Raw genomic sequence first — 27,306 nt, 5'->3', positions numbered from 1 at the left:
ATTTTATAGAACATAACTCGAGTTTAAGCCAATGGATACAATCAAAGACCTGTATATATCTGAATTACAGGAACAACGACGACTGATAAGTCACAAGTTTGCTGCATTTTTCGAAGATTATTCATAGAAGTGCTTATGGGAAACAAAATCCGTTAAAATTTTATCGAAATCGTAAAAAAGTTCCACACAGACGATCAAACACATAAAAAAAAAAAACTATCTCAGACGAGCAAAGAAGATACATTCTTTACCTCAAAGAAGTCCTGAAGAGCGGTCATTTTAATGGCACTTGACTTCAAGCTCTTGATTCCCTCAGCAGTGGCCAATGCCCCAGCCACAGTGGTTATAACAGGGACCTTGTAGGCTAGAGCCATTTGTCTAAGCTGTCTCCCATCTTTCTGATCAAGAGCATCGCCCGAGCTTGTGATCAACATCAAATGGATCTGGCCATTAGCCACCATATCAGCAGCATGTGGTCTTCCTTCGTGCAGCTTTAGCACTCTCTCTACAGGAATGCCTTTCAGTTCCAGGAAATGAGCTGTTCCCGAGGTGGCAACGATTTTGAATCCGAGCTCGAGGAAAGACACCGCGATTTTCTCCAGGTGAGTTTTTGTCATATCGTTTAAGCTGAGGAAGACTGTGCCGGTTAACGGTAGTTTTTGACCTGCAGCGATCTGAGCCATTGCAAACGCGCTTGAGAATTCCGAACTGATGCTCATCACTTCTCCTGTGCTTCTCATCTCTGGCCCGAGTATCACATCGCATCCTTGGAACTTCTCAAACGGGAAAACAGCTTCTTTGACAGAGACATGTTTAGGGATGACTTCTTTTTCAAAGTTAAGATCTTTGAGAGATTTGCCCGACATGACCAGCGCTGCATACTTGGCAAGAGGGTGCCCAATGGCTTTTGAGACAAAAGGGACAGTACGGGAAGCTCGGGGATTGGCTTCAAGCAAGAAAACATCCCCAGATGTTGTGATTGCGTACTGGCAGTTCATCAGCCCACATACATTTAGCTTCTTCGCCAGCTTAGTGGTCCATTGCCGGATAGTTTGCAAACAAGAAGATGGGATGGTTTGTGTTGGAAGCATACATGCTGAGTCACCAGAATGCACACCGGCTTGTTCGATATGCTCCATTATTCCACCAATCACCACATTTCCATAGGAATCAGTAAGGGTATCAACGTCGATCTCAATGGCGTCAGAGAGATATTTATCTACCAAAACAGGTCTCTCTGGGTCAACTTCTACCGCATTTTCCAAATAGGTTATTAGTCTACTGTCATCATAAACGATCTCCATTGCTCGTCCACCTAAAACGTAAGAAGGTCTTACCACAACTGGGTAGCCTACCTCCTTTGCTATGGCTAATGCATCAGCTTCGCTCTTTGCAATGCCTCCCTTGGGCTGCTCAATTTTCAGCTCGTCGAGAATTGCATTGAACCTCTCTCTGTCTTCAGCAGCGTCAATGGAGTCAGGTGATGTACCCCAGATGCGAACAGGTCCCGCTCCGCTCAAGCTCATGGGCATGTGCTTATCCAAATAATGTTTGATCGGGAGAGCAAGTTTCAGAGGAGTTTGACCACCAAATTGCACTATTATGCCATCAGGTTTCTCAAGGTCGATAACATTGAGAACATCCTCGATTGTGAGAGGTTCAAAGTACAGCCTATCGCTTGTATCATAATCTGTGGATACTGTTTCAGGATTTGAGTTCAACATTATGGTCTCATATCCAGCATCCTGCACATAAATTTAAATAGTAGATAAGTAAGTTTAGCGTAACAAGTTGAAAAACAATGCTTAGGTTGTCTAGGGACAGACCTGCAAGGCGAAAGATGTGTGGCAACAACAGTAATCAAATTCAATCCCTTGACCAATACGGTTTGGGCCTCCACCCAAAATCAAAACCTTCTTCTTGCTGTTTGGTGCTGATTCACATTCAAAATCATATGAAGAGTACATGTATGGTGTATGTGCTTCGAACTCTGCAGCACATGTATCCACTCTCTTGTAAGATGGAACAACTCCTAGAGAAATCCGCTTGGTACGGACTTCTTCCTCGGTTGTCTTAGTAGCAAAAGAGATTTGCTTGTCACTAAATCCCCGCTTTTTGACTTCGTACAGGTCTTCTTTTGTAATCTCTGACAAGGGTCCGGACATAAGATACTGTTCCACGTCCACGAGCTCCTTAAGCTGGGTTAGAAACCACTTGTCTACCATGCTCAACTCGTAGATTTCATCAATTTTCATACCCTTTTTCATGGCAGCATATATCGCATGGATCCTGTCTGGATTTGGGACTCTAAGGCTGTATTTCAGCTGATCCCAGTCCCAATCTAGCTCTTTAATTTTTGCACAACCCCAACCCGAGAATCCACACTCCAGAGACCTCAGAGCTTTCTGGAAAGATTCTTGGAATGTACGACCGAGAGCCATAGACTCCCCGACAGATTTCATCTGGGTCGTTAGCAAGGGCTGAGATCCTGGAAACTTTTCAAATGCAAATCTAGGAATCTGCATGATAAAGAAATAGACATACATAAGCGAAATATGCATCGAGTTTATATATCCTCAGGTGGATATATGTGTGTAAATCTTCAAAGTCAAGAGCATCTCAATTCGCAACAAAAAAAATGACAAACCTTAGTCACCACATAATCGATGGAGGGCTCAAAGCTAGCCGGTGTTTTCCTGGTGATATCATTAGGAATCTGATCCAAGGTATACCCAACAGACAACTTGGCAGCCATTTTAGCAATGGGAAACCCTGTAGCCTTGGAAGCAAGAGCAGAAGATCTCGAGACCCTAGGGTTCATCTCTATGATCATAACTTCACCATCAACCGGGTTTACAGCAAACTGCACGTTAGATCCACCACACTCAACACCAATCTCCCGTATAATCGCAATGGAATAATCCCTAAGCCGTTGATACTCTCTATCAGTTAGAGTCTGAGCAGGTGCCACAGTGATGGAATCACCAGTGTGCACACCCATAGGATCAATATTCTCAATTGAACAGATAATGACAACATTGTCAGCTAAGTCTCTCATCACCTCAAGCTCATACTCTTTCCAACCCAACAAGGATTTCTCCACAAGAACTTGACTTGTCACACTCGCAGCCAAACCCGCTTTACAAATAGACTCAAACTCCTCTTTGTTATACGCAATTCCACCACCAGTACCACCTAAAGTAAACGCAGGACGGATAATCAAAGGGAACTCACCAATTCTCTCAGCAATGTCGAAACACTCATCAAGAGTGTTCCCAATCCCTGAAGGTGGAGTCTTTAGACCAATGTTCTTCATCGCCTCCTTGAACAACTCACGATCTTCAGCTTTCTTAATCGCACCAAGCTTAGCACCAATCAATTCAACACCGTATTTCTCCAGAGCACCACTCTCAGCAAGAGCAACGGCGAGGTTCAATGCGGTTTGACCACCCATGGTAGGTAACAAAGCATCAGGCCTCTCTTTCTCAATAACCTGCTCGACAAGCTCAGGAGTCATCGGAGCAATATAAGTCCGATTAGCAGTTTCTGGGTCAGTCATGATAGTAGCCGGATTCGAATTGATCAGGATAACCTCATAACCCTCTTCTCTTAAAGCTTTACAAGCTTGAGTTCCAGAGTAATCAAACTCACAAGCTTGTCCAATCACAATCGGACCAGCACCGAGAATCATAATCTTCTTCAGATCGGTTCTTTTGCCGACTATCTCCCGAGAATAAGGCTTGGTAGTGGTGTCTGCGAGCTCTGAGACGGGTTTGAGAGCTCGTGTGAGGGAGCTTTTCCGATTGAGACATGGGAGGAACGAGGAGAAAGAGGAGGAAGAAGAGGCTAGCTTTGATTTAGCTCTGTAATTGATGGCAGAGCGAGAGAAGAAAGTGGAAGAAGGAGAGAAACGAGGATTGGATTTGGAAGAAGCGAAAATGGAGGAACAATTGGAAGAGAGTTCTAAGCAATGGTTACTCATATTTTGCTTCTTCTTCTAAGTTTTGTCTGTCGGCTCTGTAACTGGAGACTGCTGCAGAAGAGAGTGAGAGACGAGAGAGAGGGTTTTAGGGTTTCTCGGAATTTGGATTATTCCGGTTTATTTCTTTTGTCCTTTTCAATCTTACTGTATTCATTATGTTTTTCAACAACAACAAAATAATTAATATTATTGGGAAAATATGATAAATGACATAAAACAAATAAAATGATAGTAATTAACTGTGCAAAAATTTGCAAAGAGAAATCATTAGTATTTTTTTTGTCAAGAATATTCATTTCGTTATTTATAAAATTTTGTCCAACTCGGTTTTAAAAGTGTGTCAAGTAAAAAAGTCAACGAAATTTAAAATTAATTACCGCATTTATTTGTAGTCAATGCGGTCGCAGTTACTACTTTGCTCACTCAAATCAACTCTTATGTTGACGTTGCAGCTGATTAAACAGATGCTACTTATAACAGTCACATCTGGTAACGTCTCCTTAAACTGCAAGTACTATGTGTTTGATTTAGTAGTAAGGGCTTTTTCTCTGTGCAACTAACTTTGACTTTGTGTTTCTCAGGTTTGTGAAGAAGATGATAATGGACAAGAAGGATCAGGGACTAGTACAAAGTTAATGTGGGATCAAGAGAAGAATAAGACCGATAAAATATAAACAAAATGATATCACAGCCATAGCAATGACGTTGTGGAGTAGCCGTTTGTCATCTTTCGTGGGTATGAAAACTGATTTTAATGTATTGGTTAGCTCGAAAAGTCGAACAGATACCTGAATGATGAAGGAAAAGAAGTGTAAGAAGTAATAAACAGTAAAAGCATAGAATGGTTTTACCGATGTTTTTTTACCAAGACATAGATGGCTGTGGTGAGCATGAAGTTGAGCATTGGGTATTCTGGGATGATTGATAATAGCAATTTTGGCTGCCCATTTGGCACACTCGATCTGCACCACATTGTGAAGTTTCGTTTTAATAAGTAATAACATATGTAAACCTTCAAGCCTCCTCGTGTATCTGTAGATCCCACTAACCTTAACCAGATGTGAAACTGTGAAATGTAGGTCTCGAGAGTTATCTTGCCGAGCCACCTAGAGTGAGATCATGGTCAAAAAGATCTGTTCACTGTGAACAAGAAGGTAACAAAAAAGAATAAGAGATTGAGAATCTTACGCAAAGAGTGTTAGGGAGAAACTTCGTAGCTGTTGTGTGCAATTTCGCAGACAGATGTAGACACTGTGTTCCAGATATAAAGCCAAAGGTCATAAATCCAGAAAGGGTATTATCTCAAGATTGATTGAGAGAGAGGGAGAGAGAGAGAGAGAGAGGTTGGTACTGACGTTATTGGAATCCAAGATGTGTAAGGATGATATTTGTTGTATGTAACCTTGTCCAGCTTGTAGATGTATTCATACCAAAGGTAACCAACCTGACGACACGTCCATCAGACTAATCGTTGAGAAGAATATATATAAACCAGAAGCCCAAAAAGAAGCCAACAACAACTCACGAATGAAGAAATTGCTATTATGCTTGTCTTGATTGACATCCTTCTTTTAGCATCACACTCCTCCAATTTCTCCATCCATCTCTCTACCTGAGATCACCATTCACCAATATATTTAGTTGCGTCTTTCGAGAGGGAGATATGGAAAAAAATGAAAGCACCATGGTTCTAGAATTACAGTGGGATGAAAATATGCATATATCATGCCAATGATCCATATGTAGCGATCGAGTCCAGATCTGAAATGCCATTCGTGTAGACGTGGAAGGTCTGGTTTAGCTGGATCTGTGTATCCTGTATTTGTTTTAAAGACAGAATATCAATGTTAATTACCCAATTTACATTCAAGCATGCCATCCAAAATATTTTAGTACAAGACAGAACTAAAGATCAGCCACATGACAAAAGCGGTATGGAAAATGAAAGAATTTTGTTACTGACCCAGTAAGAATGCCAGAGGACTCCAGAAGATCTCAAAAACTCCAGGAATCTCCCACAAAAAGATAACCACGAGAAAGCATGAAGCAATCTTCAGAGCCATCACTGATGCTATTTCGTTATACTGACTGTAAATACCAAGGGCTCCATAGACCATCAGAGTGAATAGAGTGTGCATTGGACAAATGTAGTACAGCATATAGTCATTGTTGAGAATAATGCAACAAAACGCCACAAAAAAGTTAAGCCGCCACATCATCTGGATAAAGTAAAAGCTTTCATGAAATTCTTGAGCTTTGAAAGACATATACAGTAAAACCTCTATAAATTAATAATGTTGGGACCATGATATTTTATTAATTTATAGTGATATTAATTTATCTATAAATTAATAAGTATTAATTTATAGCGTAAATTAAAATTTATTAATTTATAGAGAGTTTTGTTTCAATTGTGAATTTTTATTTTTAAAATACGAGGTAAAACAATGTGATCTAAATAAAATTTATGTTTTGAATGTTATAAATTTTATAGTTTTAGCCTTAAACACTTAATATTTCGAAGAAAAAATAATTTATTTTGACAATGAATAACAATGATTATAGAGTTCATATATACAAATGATATACATTAATTAAAATTCACAAATAGTGACATCCGTTGTTGTATTTTAAAAACTTATACGACTATTAAAAAAAATTAAGCATATTCAAAATTTGAAGACTTACAAAAACTTTTGGCTATTTTTTATGAAAAACACTAAAACTATTATTTATATATATATATATATATATATGTACAAATTTACCTGATTATTAATTTATGATATTATTGGGACTATATTTTTACATAGGGATTTTAAAAAACTTATTATCTTATTATCTTATCGAATTTGGTTAATTTTTACACTGGCCCGACTCGGGACCGGCCAAATTTATTAATTTATCGTGTTTATTAATTTATCGAGTATTAATTTATAGAGGTTCTATTGTATGCTTTCTAAAAGCATATCACATGGTAAACTGAACAAAGTATGGTGATGTAGTAAAACAGTTAATCTGACCTGAGTGAATCGTGCAAGGGAGAAATCCTTTCGGATATAGTAATAAGAGAAGTTCCCAAAACCGGTCATCCACACATAGCCAGCGATGAAGACCCTGATTGCATTGTAAAACTCAACCGCAGCAAAGTAATGATACATCAGAAATAGAACCTGCGAAGGCCCAGAGGCATGGAAATCAGTTAAGACATCTTGGTGAATGGAAAAGAAAAGACACTACGATTTAGATATGGAACAACTGAGTGAATGCAAGGAAGTAAGGGGTAAAAATGATTAAGAAAATGAAAACTACTAAATAAAGTTTGAACACAGTACCTGCATCCACCCCTTCCATTCTTCAGTCTGGTGACGATTGAGATACAGAATGGACTTTCCCGTTATTGGTGACTTGTCAGAGTGTTTCTTCAAGGACGTCATAGCTGACACTATGATGAGAAGACAGTAGAGAAAGAGGAAAAGGTCTCGGTTGTAATTCTGCCAATGGAATCCACATCAAAAAGACGGATGGTCAATTGCAAAACATTTTTGCTAACACTGATATTAGCTTTCTACACCAGAAAGAACTTTGGTTCTAACCTATATTGCACAAGTATATATAAATTTAACAACAAGCCACTGAAACCGAAAAGGAAATTCGTCAAAGAAGTATGATGGAGGCACCTTTTTAGACTGCCCGAGCAAGCTAGTTCGATCACAAATATAAAAATATAAAAGAATTGCTCCAAACTCCGCCCTACAATAGAAGTAAATGGTCACTATGGAGCCTAATTAGTAAGAATCCAATATTGCTGAAAACTAAGGAACTTACATTGCTCTCAAGGTTGCTCGATTTTCAAGCAAGAAAGAGTCTTCCAAAGTCAGAAACCTACAAGTAAACACAATGCAAATTAAGAAAGTATAGTGACTAGAAAACACTCCACCTTAAGAAGGAAAAAAAAGAGGCTATAACAACCTAAGCAAGTTTGTTTTGATTGATGAGCTATAAAACTTTGAAGAGACAGATCTTGGAAGACCTCCTTCCATTAAAACTGTTCCTTCATCCTCTTTGTTCGTCACCATTTCCAGTTCAACCAAATTCTTATCTGAATGACTGCAAATGTAGATAAAGTGAAACCACAAAAACAGTAAGTTACAAAAAAGTTAAAAACACACATAAGCAAGACTTCAATAAATGAGACTCAATTAGATTCATCAGCCATACACATACACTTTAGCGTGTAAAGAAGACCTCCTATACTCAAGAAATTCCGAGTATAGCCATGCTATCATAAGAGGGATAACTCCAAGCAGAAACGAAACCTGCAACAGAAAGAAAAACAAAAGAGGAACGACTAAGAAGAACGAAAGTTATGTTCTTTCAGCCCAATAGAAAAATGTAAATCTCCGCAAGAAATTCAACTGCAAGATACAATCCAAATCTTCGACACCAAAAGAAAACGTAAGTTGCTTCAAGCTGAAGAAAATACAGAGCGGCTGAGGTAAAAGCTTAGTAAGTTATTAGTAATTGAAGACACTTGACTCAATGTTTGTAAATAAATTACACTATATAGATCATTTGTTCCAGCAGATGGCATAATCTAATCTATCAGTCTATTTAAAACAGCCAACTTTGATCTAAATCCAGCAAGCAAGCATGCTACATATGGATAAAACTAAAGAATGAATCAACAACATTCATCTAAAGGAGAAAGATAGAGAGAGTCCTAAATCACATAAAGCTACAAGCCGATTCAATCAAAATCTCAATGTTAAGAAACGAATCGAAGGTGGAACACCGAAGATTATGCAGTACTGTACCTGACCAGGGGTAATTGGCTGTGAAACCACCATATCTACTGGATCCATAAAGGAATACCCAGAGCTTCAAATACTAGATACTGCAATTACACACTACAATTGCAATTAGATTCGACCTACGAATACAGCAGCGGGGCATGAAGAGAGAATAATTGGGACAGTGGCAACAGAGAAGAAGAGATCTGAAGTGATTAGTGAAGATTGAAGAAGCTATTGCTTCAAGGAAGAAGAAAATGGCGGACGCGACGTCGTTTTCATCAAATTCACTCGTACGGTTGTAAGTTGTTGGTTTGGCGATGGCCTCTCCTCTGTCTCTCTCTCTCTCTGTTAAATTATTAATTACTTACTTACCACTCCTAATTAAGCAATTACTATATAGTTAATCTGACTGTGGTTATAAGCAATTTACAGCTCTCATCATTGCACCAGGAACGTTAAACATATTTCCTTCATAATGATTAGCCACATATGCATATTCAATCATTCTAGTCGAGAGATCTTAATAGAAATTTTTTTTTTCTTAACAGAAATTTGATTCTAGAGAATTAAGGATTGATTACTTAGAAAAGAAATGCATTTCGGTTTGGTGTAAAACTTAACAAAATATGCCTATGTATCTAAAAAGGAAACAAAAACAATAGAGTAGATTTGCCTATAGATACACAAATGTAGTGGACCTTTCTGGTAGGTGAGGGATAAGTTGGTACTAAACATCAATGTTCATACATTTGTTTGGTGTTAATGAAGCATTTGGAACATTTAGCATCTACCTTTGAAAATATAATTTATTTGTTGATAGCATTTTTTGGTCAAAATTGAAATGTCAAACGTGTAGATGGTTGATGACATTTAATGTCTTTGATTGGGTTTCATTTCGTCAACCAAACCCACTCTCTGGGCCCAAAGGTTTCCACATTATCTTAAACCCTAAGTGGCCACTAGTAGAAAGTGGAAACAAACACTTGGTCGAATGCGCATCTTCTCTACCTCGGTCTTTCCTCGCAGACAACAACAACAAATCTTCAATCTTCGTCAATTCCAAACCACCACAATCCTTCGCAACCCAATCTCCATCGCTCCGATCCAGATTCCAATGGACGCCGAACAATCTCTCCGTCAATCTCTTTCCGAGAAATCCTCCTCCGTCGAAGCTCAGGGTAACGCCGTCCGAGCTCTCAAGGCTTCCCGTGCAGCTAAACCAGAGATCGATGCCGCCATTGAGCAACTCAACAGATTGAAGCTCGAGAAATCCGCTGTCGAGAAGGAGCTTCAATCTATTATCAGTAGCTCCGGTAATGGTTCGCTTAACCGTGAGGCTTTTCGAAAAGCTGTAGTCAACACTCTGGAGCGGCGTTTGTTCTATATCCCTTCGTTTAAGATCTACAGTGGCGTCGCTGGACTTTTTGATTATGGTCCTCCTGGCTGTGCTATTAAATCCAATGTCCTGAGCTTCTGGCGTCAAGTAAGGAACACCATTCACCTTTCTCTGTAGGGTTTAGAATGTAGAAATTGAATTAGCTTTGTTACTATACGTGATTGATTTGAGTAGAAATTGTGGCTTGTTCTTATACGGGAATGATTTGCTTCTGTTTGCAGCATTTCATTCTTGAGGAGAACATGCTAGAAGTTGATTGTCCATGTGTAACACCAGAGGTTGTTCTCAAGGCATCTGGGCATGTTGATAAGTTCACTGATCTTATGGTTAAGGATGAGAAAACTGGAACATGTTACCGTGCGGATCACTTGCTCAAGGATTATTGCACTGAGAAGCTGGAGAAAGATCTTACCATCTCTGCTGAGAAAGCTGCTGAATTGAAGGATGTTCTTGCTGTTATGGAAGATTTTTCTCCTGAACAGCTAGGTGCCAAGATAAAGGAGTACGGGATCACTGCTCCAGACACGAAGAATCCACTTTCTGATCCTTACCCCTTTAACTTGATGTTTCAAACATCCATTGGCCCATCTGGTTTGATTCCTGGGTGAGTGTCTATCATGTTATAATCGTTTCTGAGTTACTTTCTTTCCTGAGTTTTTTTTATCAAAGTACTCCTTTTTTTGGTGTTTCAGTTACATGCGTCCTGAAACTGCTCAAGGCATTTTTGTGAACTTTAAGGATTTGTACTATTACAATGGGAAGAAACTTCCTTTTGCCGCGGCTCAAATTGGTCAAGCCTTTAGAAATGAGGTAATGTATTGCTTTGCTTAATATATGGGATTTATTCATATCAATCTCTTTAAGAAACTCTTTTCTCTATTATGTCTGGGTTTTAATAAGTAGCATATTACTCGCAGATATCTCCTCGACAAGGGCTTCTTAGAGTTCGTGAATTCACACTAGCAGAAATTGAGCATTTCGTTGATCCTGAGAATAAGTCACATCCTAAGTTCTCTGATGTAGCAAAATTGGAATTCCTTATGTTCCCAAGGGAAGAACAAATGTCTGGCCAATCTGCAAAAAAGCTTTGCCTCGGTGAAGCTGTTTCCAAGGTTAGTATTTTTAATCATATTCACCTAAGCACTCGCACACACGAACCTTATTGATGCCTGCAACTGAAAACCTATTCGTGTAGGGTACTGTGAACAATGAAACTCTAGGATACTTCATTGGGAGAGTGTATCTTTTCCTTACTCGTCTTGGCATAGACAAGGAACGGCTGCGCTTCCGTCAGCATCTAGCAAATGAAATGGCCCACTATGCAGCAGATTGTTGGGATGCTGAAATTGAGAGTTCATATGGGTGGATTGAATGTGTTGGGATTGCAGATAGGTCTGCATACGACTTACGTGCTCACTCTGTAAGAACCTCACCATTACTTCTATTTTCATCATTTTGTTTGACAGCAAGATAATTAATGATCAAAACCCGTTAGTATTCCTATTTAAATTAACTAAAGTATATTGTGGATCAACTGTTGCACGACAGGACAAAAGTGGCGTTCCTCTAGTGGCTGAAGAGAAATTTGCAGAACCTAAAGAAGTAGAGGTATTTTAATGAACAAATTCGTTAATCTCTGTCTTCATAACTTGTCCTTAATATGGTCATCTTTTATTTCAGAAACTTGTGATAACTCCTGTGAAGAAAGAACTGGGTCTTGCATTCAAGGGAAATCAAAAGAATGTGGTTGAATCTTTGGAGGTTGAACTCTATTGTTTTACTGAATAGCTTCTTTTTTTCATGGTACTGGTTTAGAATAAATATCATGCTTCGTGTAATGGTTTGTTAGGCGATGAATGAAGAAGAAGCTATGGAGATGAAAGCAAGCCTGGAATCCAAAGGGGAAGTGGAGTTTTACGTGTGTACCCTAAATAAAACCGTGAGCATCAAGAAGAACATGGTGTCTATATCAAAGGAGAAGAAGAAAGAGCACCAGCGGGTTTTCACTCCATCAGTGATTGAACCATCGTTTGGGATTGGTCGGATCATATATTGTCTGTATGAGCATTGTTTCAGCACTAGGCCGAGCAAAGCCGGGGATGAACAGTTGAACTTGTTCCGTTTCCCTCCTCTTGTAGCTCCCATCAAGTGCACGGTTTTCCCGCTTGTTCAGAACCAACAATTCGAGGAAGCAGCCAAAGTTATTTCCAAGGAACTCGCTTCTGTCGGTATCTCCCATAAGATTGACATCACTGGTATGTAAAAACAACTTGAGAATTGAAGTTTTTTGAAATGTTGAAATGGAGCAAACCAAGTAAAGATTTGTTGTGTTTGTGTGTGAACAGGTACATCGATAGGGAAGAGATATGCAAGAACCGATGAGCTTGGAGTGCCATTTGCAATAACCGTGGACTCAGATGCATCAGTCACAATCAGGGAAAGAGACAGCAAAGATCAAGTCCGAGTCAGCTTGAAGGAGGCAGCTTCCGTTGTGAGTTCAGTCTCAGAGGGGAAAATGACGTGGCAAGACGTCTGGGCAAGCTTTCCTCACCACTCTTCTGCTGCTGCAGACGAGTAGCTAGCTCCTTGTTTTTTAAAATGAAAAACCAGTTTAAAAAATATTTTTGCTGTAAAATCGTTTGTTGAATCTTGCTCATTTTTTAATGTTATGTTTCTAAAAGTGTCTCTTAAAAGGTCGATACCAGATCTGGCAAACAGAAGTGGGTATAAACTATTTGTTATAAATTTCGTCCTCTCTACTGCTATTTTGAACTGTGTACTTATTAAATTTGTTCACAAATCAGTCGACCCAGTTATGGTCTGAATTGTTTGTGTTTGCATTTGGTAGCGCCATCTTGCATGTATTGATTATTTCAGGTTTTAGTTTCGATGGAGGTACAATTTATGACCTTAAGGGCCATGTTGCCACAACTATCCAACAGCAACAGCAACATCTGTTGATTTAATTAAAGTTAATACAAACTAATATTATTGTATAATATATACTCTATCTGTTCCTTATTATTGTATTTTCTAAGAATTTTTTTTTTGTTATTGATGAATATTAAACTTCAAGAAAGATTATTGAATACTATTGGTTTAGTTTTATAGAAAATTGTAAATCACAAAAAATAATACATTTATAATCAACTTTTAATGTGTGAAAATCCTAAAAAATACATTAATAAGGAAAATATAGAGTAACGCAATAATCATACATTAAAGAAAAACTGAGATTTTAAAAGTTAACTTTTTTTTTGGTTAACATTTTGGTATTTTGATGAAATCATGTCTAATTATTATTTTCTTCCCTTAAATATAGACTTCATATCTTCATTATTTTCCACCATAACATATCTCATATTTGCTTAATTGTGATAAAGTATAACTCTTTCATTTTTATTCTTTTTAAAATAGATTGCATTAATAATTATTGCTATTAAAATTAAGATTAATAATATTTATGATTTTGTTATTGTTATTTCTATAACTAAATAGAACTAATTAATACAAATGAATATTTTTAAGATGTAACTAGGTTATAACCCCCGCTACGCGGGGGTTTACTTTTATTGATTGTTTCATTATATTTTTGGGCTTAGTAATCAATTAATAACAATAATGTTTCATTTTTTGAATTCTTTATAGCATATATGTTGTTTTATTTATATTTTTAGTATCATTTATGTTGGTTAAAATTTTTTTTTTGATAAAAGTAAAGCTTATAGGATCAAAGTTGGTATAAAAAATATTACAAATATGATGTGTCATATTTTACTCAAGTATATAAAAAAGACTTAAAAATTTTAATGATTAAAATGATCTAATATCCGAACATCAAACTTGAAACATGAAAAATTATCAATCAACATTTATATGAAAAGAAACAAATGAATAAACTTACACATGTTACATGTATATATTGTATACCTTTTTTTTTTCACATACCTCTTGATTGATTATTCTATTCAAATTTTTTAGTTATTTATCCCAATTATATAATTTCTATTTTTCTTGCTTCCATTTCTTGCCATTCTTTCAATTTTATAAATAATTTATTTTAAATAACAGACCGAATCAAGCCAAACAAAATTAATCCAAACCGAATTAAAATGAACCAAAATGAGTTTGATTAGAGACTTGATGTTTTATTAAAATCGAAATAACCGAATCAAATTTAACTCGACATCAAACTAAAATGTCGACCCCTAATTGTGCTTAAGAAAGGATATTGGCAAATTTGGTGAGACTAATAATGATATTATTTTATATATTCTAATCACAAAAATTTTACATTTTTCTTTATTGCATATATTTTTTTTAAGTTTATATTTTTCTCGTTTCCATAGATTGTTTTTTTCTTATAACTTTTTTATAAGTATCTTAATTTTCTATTGATATTATTTTATATATTCTAATAACAAAAGTTTACATTTTTTGTCTACCCATATGTTTTTTTTTAAGTTTACATTTATTTTGTTTCATATATATATATATATATATTTTCTTTTTTTTCTTTTTATAAGTATCTTAATATAGAAAATTATTGGAATCTAAAATTGCTAATTACCAAGATGGCTAATCGTGATTAGTCTTTTAAAATTGGAAAATTGTTAAAAATGCCCCTTTTGGTGTGCCCCTTTTAAAAAATGCCCCTTTTTAAATCTGAAATTTTTATAAAGTTTTATTAGGTTTATAAGGTACTTATGAATTGTAACTACTACTTGAAGACTCGATCCAAGTATTTATAAGGTTTTATAAGGTGTTTTTAAAGGTTTTACAAGTTATTTTTAAGGATTTTTAAGGTTTTTCAAAGGTTTTACAAGATATTTTAAAGGTTTTTAAAGGTATTTAAAATGCATTTATAAGGTATTTATAAAGTATTTATAAGATTTTAGATACATAAAAATGTAGTTTGTGTATGTTTTAATAATGTTACATACATATTTAGGTAAATCTTATATTTTTAAGAGCATTTTTTATAAGGTTTTAAAGAAGGGGCATTTTTGAAAAGTGGCATTGAAAAATGGGCATTTTTGCAAAAGCCCCTTTAAAATTTTGTGGACAGTTTTTTTTTTTTTTTTTTTTTTTTTTTTTAGTGGACATTTTTAGAAGCTTATGACTTCAATTTTTATGTAGTATAAAAGCTACTGGTTTCGACTTAAGTTATGAAATTTATAGCTTTTAGAGCTTCAAATTTATAAAATCATGGTCTCAAATAACTCCAAATTTATGAAGCTTTTAGATTACTATTTACAAATACATAAATAAATAACATCAAAATTTGATAAAGTTTTGATAAATCTTAAATTGAATAGCAATATAATCTTCATAATATTTAAATCTACTCCTTCATACTTGTTCTCTTATTGATGATAAAACAAATACGCGAAAATAATATGGACAACTACAAAAAAAAAAAAAAAAAAAAATTCACCTCCTATCTTTAATATAACTGTCATCGTAATCGGTTAGATTTGGCAAACAAACATGCCAAACTTTGGTTTCTGAAGAAGTCTTGCATGGTTAAAAAGATAATTCAAAAACAGCGAACTCAAATTAATCAAACGATTATAATATATAGAACCCTATATATAATTACTTTTTTTTTTTTAAAGAATTACCTTTTCTCATATTCTTCTTCAATATATATATTTTTTTCACTTTTTTTTATTTGATTTCTTTGATTTTTTTGCTTTCTACATGTGAACCACTTTTCATACATATATTTAACATAAAGAAATTAACAATATCCACACAAAGAAATAATTTGAAAGCTACATAAATTTTAGGATCAATAATACCTTGTATGAACTAAATCAAAAAGTATGTAGCACGAGAAAAAAAAAATCAAAGGCGCATAATAGTAAAATCTTTTGAAACTGAATACTAATTGTGTTGTCGAGGTTCAATATTTATAGTTTAATGTCTAGGATAAACCGTCATAATTACATTATGTATTTTTACATTTTTTAATTAGAAAATTTCCAAATTAGGAAATTTCCAAATAAAAATATATTCACTGCATAATAATATTGAAATATATACTTTACATTTTTATTATTTCTATATTTTGTTTTTTTCAAAAATTCACATTTTTCTTCTTTCCATATATTGTTTTTTTTCCTTTTTATTAATATTTAAGTATAAAAAATATTAGAATTTAAAAATGTTAATTAACGTGGTGTGTAAAAATGTTAAATGATGAAGTGTCTAACTGCGATTGGTGGTTTAAAATCCTAAGTGGATGGCCTAAGGAGCTTATGGCCTCGACTTTTATATAGTATAGATTTGATATATTTATACTATTAATGATTGGTATCTCCCCAATAAAAAAGGGATAAGTTGCAATATAGTACGTTTTCCAAACATAATTGGAAAAGTAGTACTGATACTATTTACAACTAGCAAATTATCCACATTTACACTGTTACACTAATAGAAGAGATAAGGTGTAATGGCAAGCAAACCCTTATCAATAACTCATATTTACCATTGTTGCCATTCCCTAATCCAAAAAAAAATAAAAAAAATCTTATTTTCTCTTCTCTCTCTCAGCATCCGCCTCCATCATTCATCTTCTTCTTCTTCTTCTTTTTTCTTTTTTTGTTAAAAAATCAACCCAACTAAACCCTTTTTTCACTCCCTCAGATTCGCCACCTCCAATTCTCTACCACCAATCACTTCCTTAATTATACAATCAAATCGACAATTTTGTTTGGGCAAGAAGCCAATGACAAAGAAGACTCCTATTTAATCGCAATTTTCAACAAGAGAATTCAGTTTGTTGAAATCGCCGTTGGAGAGAGATAGAGATTTGGGTCTTACTCCATCGCAATTACTCCCATCTTATTCCGACAACGATTCTGAATCTACGCTCCTTATAGCCAGTGGTCCTGGGCATCACGTTTTGTGGTTCAAGACTTCAACACGGTGATGGATAATGTGGAAGAAGAGAAAGAAAATAAAAGTGACGGTGATGATTCTAGCGAAATTTCTTTGCAAAATTGGATCTTTTGATTATCTTCCTGTGTTTAGTAATCTCAGATTATGTGCTAGGGCTTTTAAATTTCGTTCTCCTTGGAACTGAGTGCTTTCAAATTTCAAAATTATTTCAAAATTGATGTTGGGATTGAGGGTTTCAAATCTGCAAGTGATTGGGTGATGAAGTTGTGTTTTTTTTTCAGCCTTGATTTTTAGCAACATTAAATTACCTTGTTTATATTTATGCTTGATCGTTTTCTTACAAGTCTTTATAGTCTTTATAGTTTGTAGTCTCTCTGCCACTATAATTCTTTCTAAATTGTATAGTAAGAATGCTCAGAGAAGAGTTGCAGCTGCTTCAAGAACCTGGGTTCTATGTGGGCGAAGTGGTAAAAGTGATGGGAAAGAAAAAGGTCTTGGTTAAGGTATGAATCTTTTTTATTATATTCTTTAGGATTAACCTGGCTTTGTATTTATACGAACATAGTTATAAGGCTTAAACTCCCATTTTCTAGGTTTATCCAGAGGGGAAGTATGTTGTTGATATTGACAAAAGTATATACATAACGAAAATCACTTCATCAACGAGAGTTGCTCTTCGTAATGATAGTTATGTTCTCCACCTGGTTCTATTGGTTTGTGGCCTCTTTGGTGTTTTTAGTTTGTGATACAATGCAGCCTTTGTTTGGATGTTCAAAAAGTAAGCTCAATAATCATTATCTGTTTCATTATTACCCAAGAGTATATGACATGCAATTCAAAAAGCTCACAACGTAGAAACGGCCAACAAATATTTAAAAACGCTAGAGTTGTTTTCTCTTGATGGAATGGAAAGGAAATCTACTTTGGGTTAACACTGACATGAGTCATGGGTTCCCTTCAATCTTAAGCAAGTGATGTAAGTTCTTTTCTTTTTTTTCCTACTACAATGTTTTTTTAATTTTTTTTTAATTATTTTAAATATGTTATTTCACCATTTACCTATTCATTTTAATCACAAAATATAAACCAAAAATTTAAATAAATAACTTAAAAACATTTTAAAAGTGATATTATGTAAAAAAAAACTATAAACTAAACAAATTACCATTCAAGATTTTGCAAAAACTAAAATCTACACCAAAAATCAAAAATTACAAAAATTAAAAACCAAAAACCAAAATCCAAAAACTAGAAACTAAAAACCAATAAAAAAACTATCAAACATCGTCAAATCCTTCTGTACAGATGTATCATTTTGGACTGATGTATACAGTGTACAGATGTATCCTTCTGTACAGATATTAATATCTGTACAGTGGTTTATAATTGTACAGACATTATTTTTGTAAAGTGGTCTCTAAAATATAAATTATAAAAATCATCAAACAAAATGTATATCAAATGATAGAAAGAAAAACATAGATTTTTAAGTATATGATAAATTTTAGAGAGAAAAAAACCATTAACGAGCATTTTAATTATTAGACTTGGAGAGAATGAAATGTAAGATGTATTATTCTGTACAAATGTATCCTTCTATATAAATACATCCTTCTGTACATACATTCTTCTGTACAGATGCATCCATCTGTACAGATATTCTTCTGTACAGTGGTGTATATCTGTACAGTGGTCTACATCTATACAATGGTCTACATCTGTACAGTGGTCTACATTTGTACAGATGTATCCTTCTATACAGATGCATTATTCTGTACAGACATTATTCTGTACATACATTATTCTGTACAGACATTATTCTGTACAGATGCATCCTTCTGTACAGTGGTCTACATTTGTACAGTGGTCTACATCTGTACAGATGTATCCTTCTATACAGATGCATCCTTTTGTACATACATTATTCTGTTCACATGCATCTTTCTATACAGATATTCTTCTGTACAGTGGTCTACATCTGTACAGTGGTCTACATCTGTACAGTGGTCTACATTTGTACAGTGGTCTACATCTGTACAGTGGTCTGTAATATAAATTTAAAAAACATCAAACAAAATGCATATCAAATGATAGAGAAAAAAACATAGATTTTTATGTATATGATCTATTTTACAAAAATAAAATTTACGAACGATCATTTTAATTATTAAACTTTGAAGGAATGTAATTTAATAAGCCTGACCCACGTCTGACCCACATCTCTCTCTCTCTTTCTCACACCCACGTTTCTTTTTCTCAGAGACAAACAAAAGCCATTTTTGGTCTTTTCTAAAACCCACTAATATTTCTATCTCACTATTCTATATCTCACAAACAGGTCTCACCGTACTACTTCTACAAATGTGAATAGTAACCGTACTACTTTTATAATTATATTTGTAAACGTACTAGTTTCCAAACAAACCCATCTACTATACATTTTTGCAACAGTTTTTGGGTCCCTAATCGGGTCAAAATTTTGACCCGAAATTTTGACCCGGAATTAATTATTTGGATCCAAATAATTTGAGACTTTCCTAAAAAAGTTATGAGATAACCCGCAAATCATAACTTCGGATATTCCTAAATTTTCGTCAATCGTTGTTAATGTATCTTTTGAGAAGATTTCCCTACAAAAAAGGAAACCACATTAACAATTGCGTTTTGATTTTGTTTTGATTTGTAAACTAACAACAAGCATATTCTCAAGATATTCAAATATCAGAATATTGCCTAAACCAAAGGAAAAACTATGAATTCTACCACAAAAAGGTGGGACCCTTAACAAAAATACCACATTTGTGTAAACTCCTCAAAACTACCATTTTCTTGTGGTAGAGATGACATGAAGAGACCAAAATACCCTTGTATTAATGGGAAGCAAGACATATTTTTATTCTCTTCTTTTGCTTTATTTTAATATTTTTTGTCCAGCATTATCAATTCATCGAAATAGATTCGTCAAAGATAATATCACACACATATATGGACAACAACCAAATATACATGTCTAAATTTGTCCACCAAACTAAAAATTATAAGTATATACATATATCATGAAATAAATATAAATAAGTCTGTAGTATCTGCTTCGCATGGACAAAAAAAACCATATATATACATCTTGGACCAATAATCGTCGATAACGTTTGCTTGAAATTTTTAATCTGGTAAATGGACAATATTTTTAAAGTAATAAAAGCATGGACAAAAAATGTAATCAGATTCCTATTAGTCTATTACTTAAGTGGATAACATTTCAGATTCAAATCAATGATATTGTCCACAACATCTTTGGTTTCCTCGTAAACATCTTCTTCTCTGTCTGGCCAAAATGACGAAGTATTAGAACTATATGTTGATTGATATAATAATAGTAGACAATATATGTTGATTGATATAAGAATAATAGACAATATACATCTTCGGTTTCCTCGTAGACATCTTTTCCTTCGTCTTCAGTTTTCTACTAGACATCTTCGTCTTCTTTTTTCTCTCGTAGACAACAAACATTTAATATGCATAATATCGAAATTGAATAAGCAATTAAAAACAAAATTAAAACCAGTGAATCGTCAAATTTATATGGGAGAATGAATTTGATTTAGATAGGAAAACTAAAAGATCTATTATTGAGGATATCAAAATTTATAGATCTGAATTTTTTTATCCACAGTGGTGATATAGAAGAGAAGAAGACGATGGTGGAGATGGAAATAGTTCTAATTAACTTCAAACAAATCTTAGATCTAAACAGAGGAAAGGAAAAAGAGAAAGAGAGAAAGGAAGAGGATGAAGAGAGAGAGGAAGAGGGAGAGAGCATGAAACGATAAAAAAAAAAAAAAAAGAAGAGAAGATATTTGTGTGAGTGTTTGTGGAGAAAATAAGGAGTAAATGGTCATTTCCAATTTTACAAAGTGGTATGGAGGAAAAGTTTTTTAAAATATGGCATTTTTGTAGGAAAAACTTGAGAAAGTGGTAGATTTGGCAAATTTCCCTAAACCAAAACATATAGAACATTCTAACGTAATTTTGTTAACAAGAATATTGCTTTTGTTTCATAATGATTTTGCAATCTTCCCTTAAACATTTGTGCATTATTCTATTTTTTTTGATTAATTATACGATTAAATTTTTGATTAATGATACGTAATTGTGTTAACAAGATTTTGAACTTGATCACCAAGATTTTCTCGCTTTACAATCACACCTAACCCTAAACATCTACAACCTCTATATATAACATGTCAACACATCCAAGAAAAAAACCAGGGCATCAAGAAACATTTTACCTTTTACATCCATGAAGAAAGCTTTTCAATATCTCCATGGTTGTTTCTTTTGACTATCTTATAAGCGGCTTTACAAAATCGCATGACAAGTCCAAATTAAGATTCTGCATCATGACAGCAATACACAACCAAAACTGGTGAGATTCTGAACTCAAACATTACAATCAGTTTCCAAATTCATTCTTTTTGTTTTTATTGTTTTCTGCAGATTTGTGGATGACAAGAAAGGGTTTGTGCTTGACAATGATAGAGTCTTGCTCTGATACGTTGGATAAAAAGAGTGGCAATAAAAAAGGTTAAATTGAAAAGGTTTGGTTTCAATCATTCTCCGTAAATCCTTTAATTGCGTTTTGATATTATGTTACACTATTGTATACATTCCCTTTCATATATATATAATTTTGCGTTTCTTCTGGCAAATTTTGTTTCACTTAGTTGGATTTGGATATATGATATAGAAAATTCTCGAATGCAATTTAAAGAAGACAATTTCTTTAAATAAAGATCTAATTGATTTTTTTTTTAACGATAAAATCTTATCTTTCGATTTCCATTGTAATTGGATGCGGCGCCAATACGTGTTTGGTGAATCAAACACATTCATCAACGCCCGATGCCTCGACACTGAAAACAACAACAAATTTCCCAAATTAAAGTTTTCAATCTAACCACAAAAAATTCTCGAATCAAATGTATTTTTTCTGGTGAAAACACAAATTAGATATAGAGAATTGGATCTAGCGTTCAATTAATAAGAATTGGATCTAGGGTTCAATAGAGCGTAGGAAGTGGAAGGATCTGAGAGCTTACGATGTCGCGGCTTCCTTGAAGAAGAGAACCAACACGATCAAAAGCTTGACCAGTCCCATGAATCCAATTACCCAGTGTAAATAGCTCATCCTATGGTTCCCATTTTTTTTTTGTGATTCTCCGATTACCCAAAGAGACGATTCTCTGGAAAATGATAAAGCTTAGTTTTGGTGTCGCTCCACCAGATAGAGAGGCATTTTGGGGCTAAATGTAATGTGCACGGATTTTTTATTTACTCAGACTAAGTTCGTTCAACGGTTGAGTGGGAAGATAAACCAAACCGAATTGAAGTGAACCAAACCAAAATTTATTAATCTAAGATCGAATCAAATGTTATAAGAATTATATGGACGGTTGAAAAAGTTCTGTACCCCAATAATATTAGATTTTATCCTACCACGGGTCACATTTTAGATTTTATGAAATCTTTTAAATTGACAGTGGTCTACTAAAAGCTGAAATCCTCACTAATCGTTTAGATAATACTACATCCCTAAAAAATAATTTGACCCGCAGGGTAATATAAACATGAATATTACTAACACAGAATAAGTACTCAATTTGGGTATTTGTCTTTTTAAATTATTAGGCTTCGGTTTTGTTTCTTGGGCTTTAAATCGTTTATTGTTTGGTTATATTGTTTAGTTAGATCTTTTTTTTTTTTTTAAATTTTACATTTGTTTTTATTTCTATTTTTACATAATCCAAAAACCAAAAACAAAATCTAAAAACTAAAAACTAAAAAAAAAATCTAAAATCTCCCAAACATTCATTGCCTTAATTTTCACTAATTTCATATCTAAATTCTGATATTCTATAAATGTAATGTCCTACGGGTCTAAATTCTGATTTCACTAATGTCTCACGGGTCAATCTCTAAATGTGTAATTGAGTTACTAAATTACATCTGTTTTACGGGTTAAATATTAAAAACCAAAAAGTATAATCATATAACTTTAAAATATTATTGTATATAAAATATTGTCCCGGTTAAATCCTAGATTTTAGAAAATTTACATATTAAACAAAACCCAAAAAAAACATATAAAATAAATACAACAATTCATCACCTTAAAATAAAATTATAAAATTAATTAAATAATTTAACCCGTGGTGTACCGCGGGTAATATCCTAGTAAAAAAATTATTTGGTAATGAGATTTTTAACTTTTAATGACCATGGGGATGCCCTAAAGTTTCCTTAATTTAAACTCGGGTGATTTACTATGAAATCAGAACATCGGAAACAACAACTCCCATTATATTCTTCAGTAAGACCTAAACCCTAGCCAGATTCCGATGGTCGCTACCGAGCAACCTCTTCATCAGTCGTTCCCGGAGAAATCCTCGGTCGTCGACGTGCAGGGGAACACCGTCGAAACCCTCAAGGTTGAGAATTCCTCGGCTGTCGAGTCCGCCCTCAGCTCCGGAAACGTTTCACATAACCCTGAAGCTTTCCGACAAGCCTTGAACAAGGTTCTCTACGGGCGTTCCTTCTACATCCCTTCTTTCAAGATACATGATGGCGGCCCGGCTCACTCATCGGCAAGACCCGGTGTCATACAAAAAAAAATCATATCTTTAATAAAAAATTTGGATAAAGAACAAAAAAGTTATATATTTTTTATTTTATTTTTTTTTACAAAAAGTTATATTTCATAAACTATTTTGTATTTTATAGCTATTTGGACATGTTATTTTTGTTTATTAATTTTGGGCTTCAATATTACCTTTTAAAATAGAATTTTAAGACCTTTACATATAGATATTTTATAAAATTTCAGCATAATTAAATAGTTAAATAATAGAAAAACTATGAATTTTGACCTTAAATTTGTTGGATCCGGTGCAAATGCACCACTTGCACATGCCAATAACCGGCTCTGGATGGCGTCTCCGGACTTTTCGATTACGGTCCTCCTGGATTCAATGTTAAATCAAATATTCTGAAATAGTGGCGTGAAGTAAGGATCATTCACATATATCTGCAATATTCGTTCGTTAGACTAAGATTTTGTTTGCTGTTTTATTTACATGACTGATTTTTTTCTTATGTTTATAGCATTTCGTTCGTGAGGAGAAGATGCTGGAAATTGAATGCACATGTGTGACACCAGAGGTTGTTCTCAAGGCATCTGGTCATGTTGATAAGTTCACTGATGTCATGGTCAAGGATGTGACTACTGGATCATATTACCGTGCTGACCACTTGGTCAAAGATTATTGCAACGAGAAGCTGGAGAAAGATGTTACCATCTCTGCTGAGAAAGCTGCTGAATTAAAGGATCTTCTCGTTGTTTTGGAAAATCTTTCTATTGAAGATCTTGGAAAGAAGATCAAAGAGTATGGGATCACTGCTCCAGACACTAAGAATCCACTCTCTGATCCTTACCCGTTCAACTTGATGTTTAAAACATCCATTGGCCCGTCTGGTCAGCATACTGGGTGAGTATTTTTTTCACGTTAGAATCGTTCCTGTTCCTTAGATTCTTTTATCAAGTTTCTTTCTTTGTGTGTTTCAGTTACATGCGTCCTGAAACGGCACAAGGCATTTTTTGCAACTTTAATGAGTTGTATAGATATAATGGGAAGAAACTTCCCTTTGCCGCGGTTCAAGTTGGTCAAGCCTTCAGGAACGAGGTGATTGATTGATTATATATATATATATATATATATATACTTGAGTTTTCTATACTGCTTTGCTTGATTTATTGGGTATGTTTTATCTCTATGGTTGCAATAACTAGCACATTGTTACTCTCATGTAGATATCTCCACGTCAAGGGCCTCTTAGAGTTCGTGAATTCACTCTGGCAGAAATTGAGCACTTCATCCACCCTGGGAATAAGTCACATCCTAAATTCTCACGTGTAGCAAAACTGGAATTCCTTATGTTTCCAAGAGAGGAGCAAGTGTCTGGCCAATCTGCAACAAAACTTTGCCTTGGTGAAGCTGTTGCCAAGGTCAGTATTTATAATCGTATTCGCCTACTTATTTCTACTGTGCACTCGAATTTTTAACTAAAAATTGTATTGATGCTTACATGTGAGAATATACATATGTTCAAATAGGGAACTGTGAACAACGAAACTCTAGGCTACTTCATTGGGAGAGTGTATCTTTTCCTTACCCGTCTTGGCATAGACAAGGATCGGTTGCGTTTCCGCCAGCATCTAGCAAATGAAATGGCCCACTATGCAGTAGATTGCTGGGATGCTGAAATTGAGACTTCATATGGGTGGATTGAATGTGTTGGGATAGCAGATAGGGCAGCATACGACTTGCGTGCTCACTCCGTAAGTTTCTTACCTTTTATCTCTATTTCTCATCATTTCCTTTGACACCCATAGGCATTCCTTTCTAAGCTTACGTGTGTACCCTCGAGAAAAATGTGACCATCCAGAAGAATATGGTGTCAATCTCAAAGGAGAAGAAGAAAGTGTACCAGGGGTCTTTCACTTCGTCAGTGATTGAACCATCGTTTGGGATTGGTCGGATCGTGTATTGTCTGTGCGAGCATTGTTTCAGCACAATGCCAAGCAAAGCAGGGGATGAACAGTTGAACGTGTTCCGTTTCCCTCCTCTTGTTGCTCCCAAGATGTGCATGGTTTTCCCGCTTGTGAAAAACCAACAATTCGAGGAGACAACCAGACTCATTTCCGAGGAACTCACTTCCTGTCGCATCGATCACGATATTGACATGAAAGGTACGTCAAACAAATTGAAATTTGGAAGTTGTTAAAATTTTGAAACGGAGCAACCGAGTAAAGATTTTTGTGTATGTGAACAGGTATATCGATAGGTAAGAGATACGTGAAATCTGATGAGCTTGGAGTGCCATTTGCAATAACAGTGGACTCAGAAACACCAGTCACAATCAGAGAAAGAGACAGCAAAGATCAAGTCCGAGTCAGCTTGAAAGAGAAGATGACATGGCAAGACGTCTGGGCAAGCTTCCCGCACCACTCTTCTCACTCTTGTGCTAGCTCTTTCAATCACCATGGCCTAAATGATGAGGGTCTTTCATGTTAATGAGATTTATCTTTAAACAATTAACCATCCTTGTCGATATATAGGAATCTTTACCTACATCTCTTTGTTTCTTAAAACTTTTCTAGCTTTAACAATGGCTTAGTGTAATCTGGTGTCACAACTTTAGTGTCTTTTTCTTTGAAGTGTAACAAAAGAAGCTCGATACCAGATTTGTAAAACAGAATTGGTTATCGGTTAATCAATGTTTCTATTAGAGGTTACAAGAAGCCTAAACCTAATGAAGCCCATTTGTGAGCAATCAAAGATCTCATAATAAGAAGATTATTTATACTACTATTCTACTTGCTTCAAACCCTAAATACATGGGCTTCATTAGGCTTGGGCTTGTGTTTCTTGTGGCCTCTAATACTGTATATGTTAGTTATGATAATTTTTTATCGGAGAGAATGACGAGAATGTTTTATCGTCAGATAGAAGAAAAAAATTGGATCGAGGGAACTGATTTTGGAGCAAGTCGTTTTCGTTAATATAATATATAGTCAACAATTTCCGCTACGAAAAAAAAAAACTGAGACTTTTATCTACAGGCAAACTTTAGACATCAGTTTTTTTTTTTTTTTATAAGGTTTGAATGTTTGATAGTTTATGTTTTTTTGATAACTCAGGTAAATCTCCAGACTCTATGGAGGGGTTTAAAACTAATCTCTGGGGAGAAGGTGTCCCACGGGTAGGATTCCTCCCAGATTTTTAAATAAACCGTAAATAATGAGCCCATATCCATGTGACCAATAGTGCCGGTTCGGTAAAATCTGGGGCCAAATACGAAATTTTTTTTTGGGCTTTTTAAAAATTTAAAAACTGTTATTTTGATTTTTTTTTGCTAAAAATGAGACATTCATAATTTTTCTTAATTTTTAGACATTTTTTTTGTTAATTATTAGAGTTTTCTACTAATTATGGAGTATTTTTTTTGTTAATTATGGGCCTTTTACTAATTTTGGGGATTATTTACTAATTTTGAGGCCTTAAAAAAAAAAAAAAAAATTTCTCAACAAAATGGGCCTCAAAAATATGAGGCCCAACACAAATGTTTCATAAAAATTGGTAAAGGGCCGAGCCTGGTGACCAAAG

The 27,306-nt window shown here is 34.7% G+C and overlaps 4 protein-coding genes, 2 long non-coding RNA genes and 1 pseudogene across 8 annotated transcripts; 3 read left to right on the top strand and 4 right to left on the bottom strand.

Annotated features, from left to right (window-relative positions):
* Positions 1 to 17: 17 nt before the first annotated feature.
* LOC9326899 (carbamoyl-phosphate synthase large chain, chloroplastic) lies at positions 18 to 4,154 on the bottom strand. The gene is made up of 3 exons (XM_002890791.2): positions 2,648 to 4,154; positions 1,827 to 2,519; positions 18 to 1,745 (listed from the first exon to the last, which is right to left on the bottom strand). Exons 1-3 carry the CDS (start codon positions 3,980 to 3,982, stop codon positions 222 to 224), a joined length of 3,552 nt encoding a protein of 1,183 aa, XP_002890837.1. The 5' UTR covers positions 3,983 to 4,154; the 3' UTR covers positions 18 to 221.
* Positions 4,155 to 4,503: 349 nt separating this feature from the next.
* LOC9329649 (protein REDUCED WALL ACETYLATION 4) lies at positions 4,504 to 9,128 on the bottom strand. Of its 2 annotated transcripts, none has more exons than XM_021013038.1 (15): positions 8,800 to 9,128; positions 8,204 to 8,301; positions 7,955 to 8,092; positions 7,811 to 7,867; positions 7,663 to 7,735; positions 7,318 to 7,476; positions 7,006 to 7,155; positions 5,946 to 6,201; positions 5,683 to 5,798; positions 5,508 to 5,594; positions 5,338 to 5,426; positions 5,171 to 5,233; positions 5,032 to 5,088; positions 4,848 to 4,944; positions 4,504 to 4,770 (listed from the first exon to the last, which is right to left on the bottom strand). In XM_021013038.1, the coding sequence occupies exons 1-15, from the start codon at positions 8,845 to 8,847 to the stop codon at positions 4,615 to 4,617; spliced, it is 1,644 nt and encodes a 547-aa protein (XP_020868697.1). In that variant the 5' UTR covers positions 8,848 to 9,128; the 3' UTR covers positions 4,504 to 4,614. The 2 variants fall into 2 exon arrangements, with proteins under 2 accessions (XP_020868697.1, XP_020868698.1); XM_021013039.1 differs by having other exon boundaries at positions 8,210 to 8,301; positions 8,800 to 9,126.
* A 491-nt stretch (positions 9,129 to 9,619) lies between these two features.
* LOC9329648 (glycine--tRNA ligase, mitochondrial 1) lies at positions 9,620 to 12,974 on the top strand. The gene is made up of 9 exons (XM_021013037.1): positions 9,620 to 10,261; positions 10,396 to 10,778; positions 10,867 to 10,984; positions 11,092 to 11,286; positions 11,370 to 11,594; positions 11,723 to 11,782; positions 11,855 to 11,935; positions 12,024 to 12,429; positions 12,520 to 12,974. Exons 1-9 carry the CDS (start codon positions 9,770 to 9,772, stop codon positions 12,750 to 12,752), a joined length of 2,193 nt encoding a protein of 730 aa, XP_020868696.1. The 5' UTR covers positions 9,620 to 9,769; the 3' UTR covers positions 12,753 to 12,974.
* A 3,622-nt stretch (positions 12,975 to 16,596) lies between these two features.
* Positions 16,597 to 21,223, top strand: LOC9329647 (26S protease regulatory subunit 8 homolog A). 2 transcript variants are annotated; one of them, XR_002329702.1, is made up of 3 exons: positions 16,597 to 17,583; positions 17,674 to 18,056; positions 20,757 to 21,223. XR_002329702.1 is itself a non-coding variant. In XM_002893540.2 (3 exons), the coding sequence occupies exons 1-3, from the start codon at positions 17,111 to 17,113 to the stop codon at positions 17,824 to 17,826; spliced, it is 291 nt and encodes a 96-aa protein (XP_002893586.2). In that variant the 5' UTR covers positions 16,732 to 17,110; the 3' UTR covers positions 17,827 to 17,922. The 2 variants fall into 2 exon arrangements, 1 of the variants encoding a protein (XP_002893586.2); XM_002893540.2 differs by lacking the exon at positions 20,757 to 21,223 and having other exon boundaries at positions 16,732 to 17,150; positions 17,486 to 17,583; positions 17,674 to 17,922.
* Positions 19,189 to 22,419, bottom strand: LOC110225315. The gene is made up of 3 exons (XR_002329703.1): positions 22,183 to 22,419; positions 21,373 to 21,996; positions 19,189 to 19,710 (listed from the first exon to the last, which is right to left on the bottom strand). It is a non-coding gene; the product is annotated as an uncharacterized LOC110225315 (long non-coding RNA).
* LOC110225316 lies at positions 20,177 to 20,749 on the bottom strand. The gene is made up of 2 exons (XR_002329704.1): positions 20,502 to 20,749; positions 20,177 to 20,405 (listed from the first exon to the last, which is right to left on the bottom strand). It is a non-coding gene; the product is annotated as an uncharacterized LOC110225316 (long non-coding RNA).
* A 1,062-nt stretch (positions 22,420 to 23,481) lies between the features above and the next one.
* On the top strand, positions 23,482 to 26,338 carry LOC9326898 (annotated as a pseudogene).
* Positions 26,339 to 27,306: the final 968 nt, after the last annotated feature.

This window comes from Arabidopsis lyrata (genome assembly GCF_000004255.2).
Source record: "Arabidopsis lyrata subsp. lyrata unplaced genomic scaffold ARALYscaffold_1, whole genome shotgun sequence".
In the NCBI taxonomy this organism is placed as follows: domain Eukaryota; kingdom Viridiplantae; phylum Streptophyta; class Magnoliopsida; order Brassicales; family Brassicaceae; genus Arabidopsis; species Arabidopsis lyrata.
This window is presented reverse-complemented; position numbering and strand designations above follow the sequence as displayed.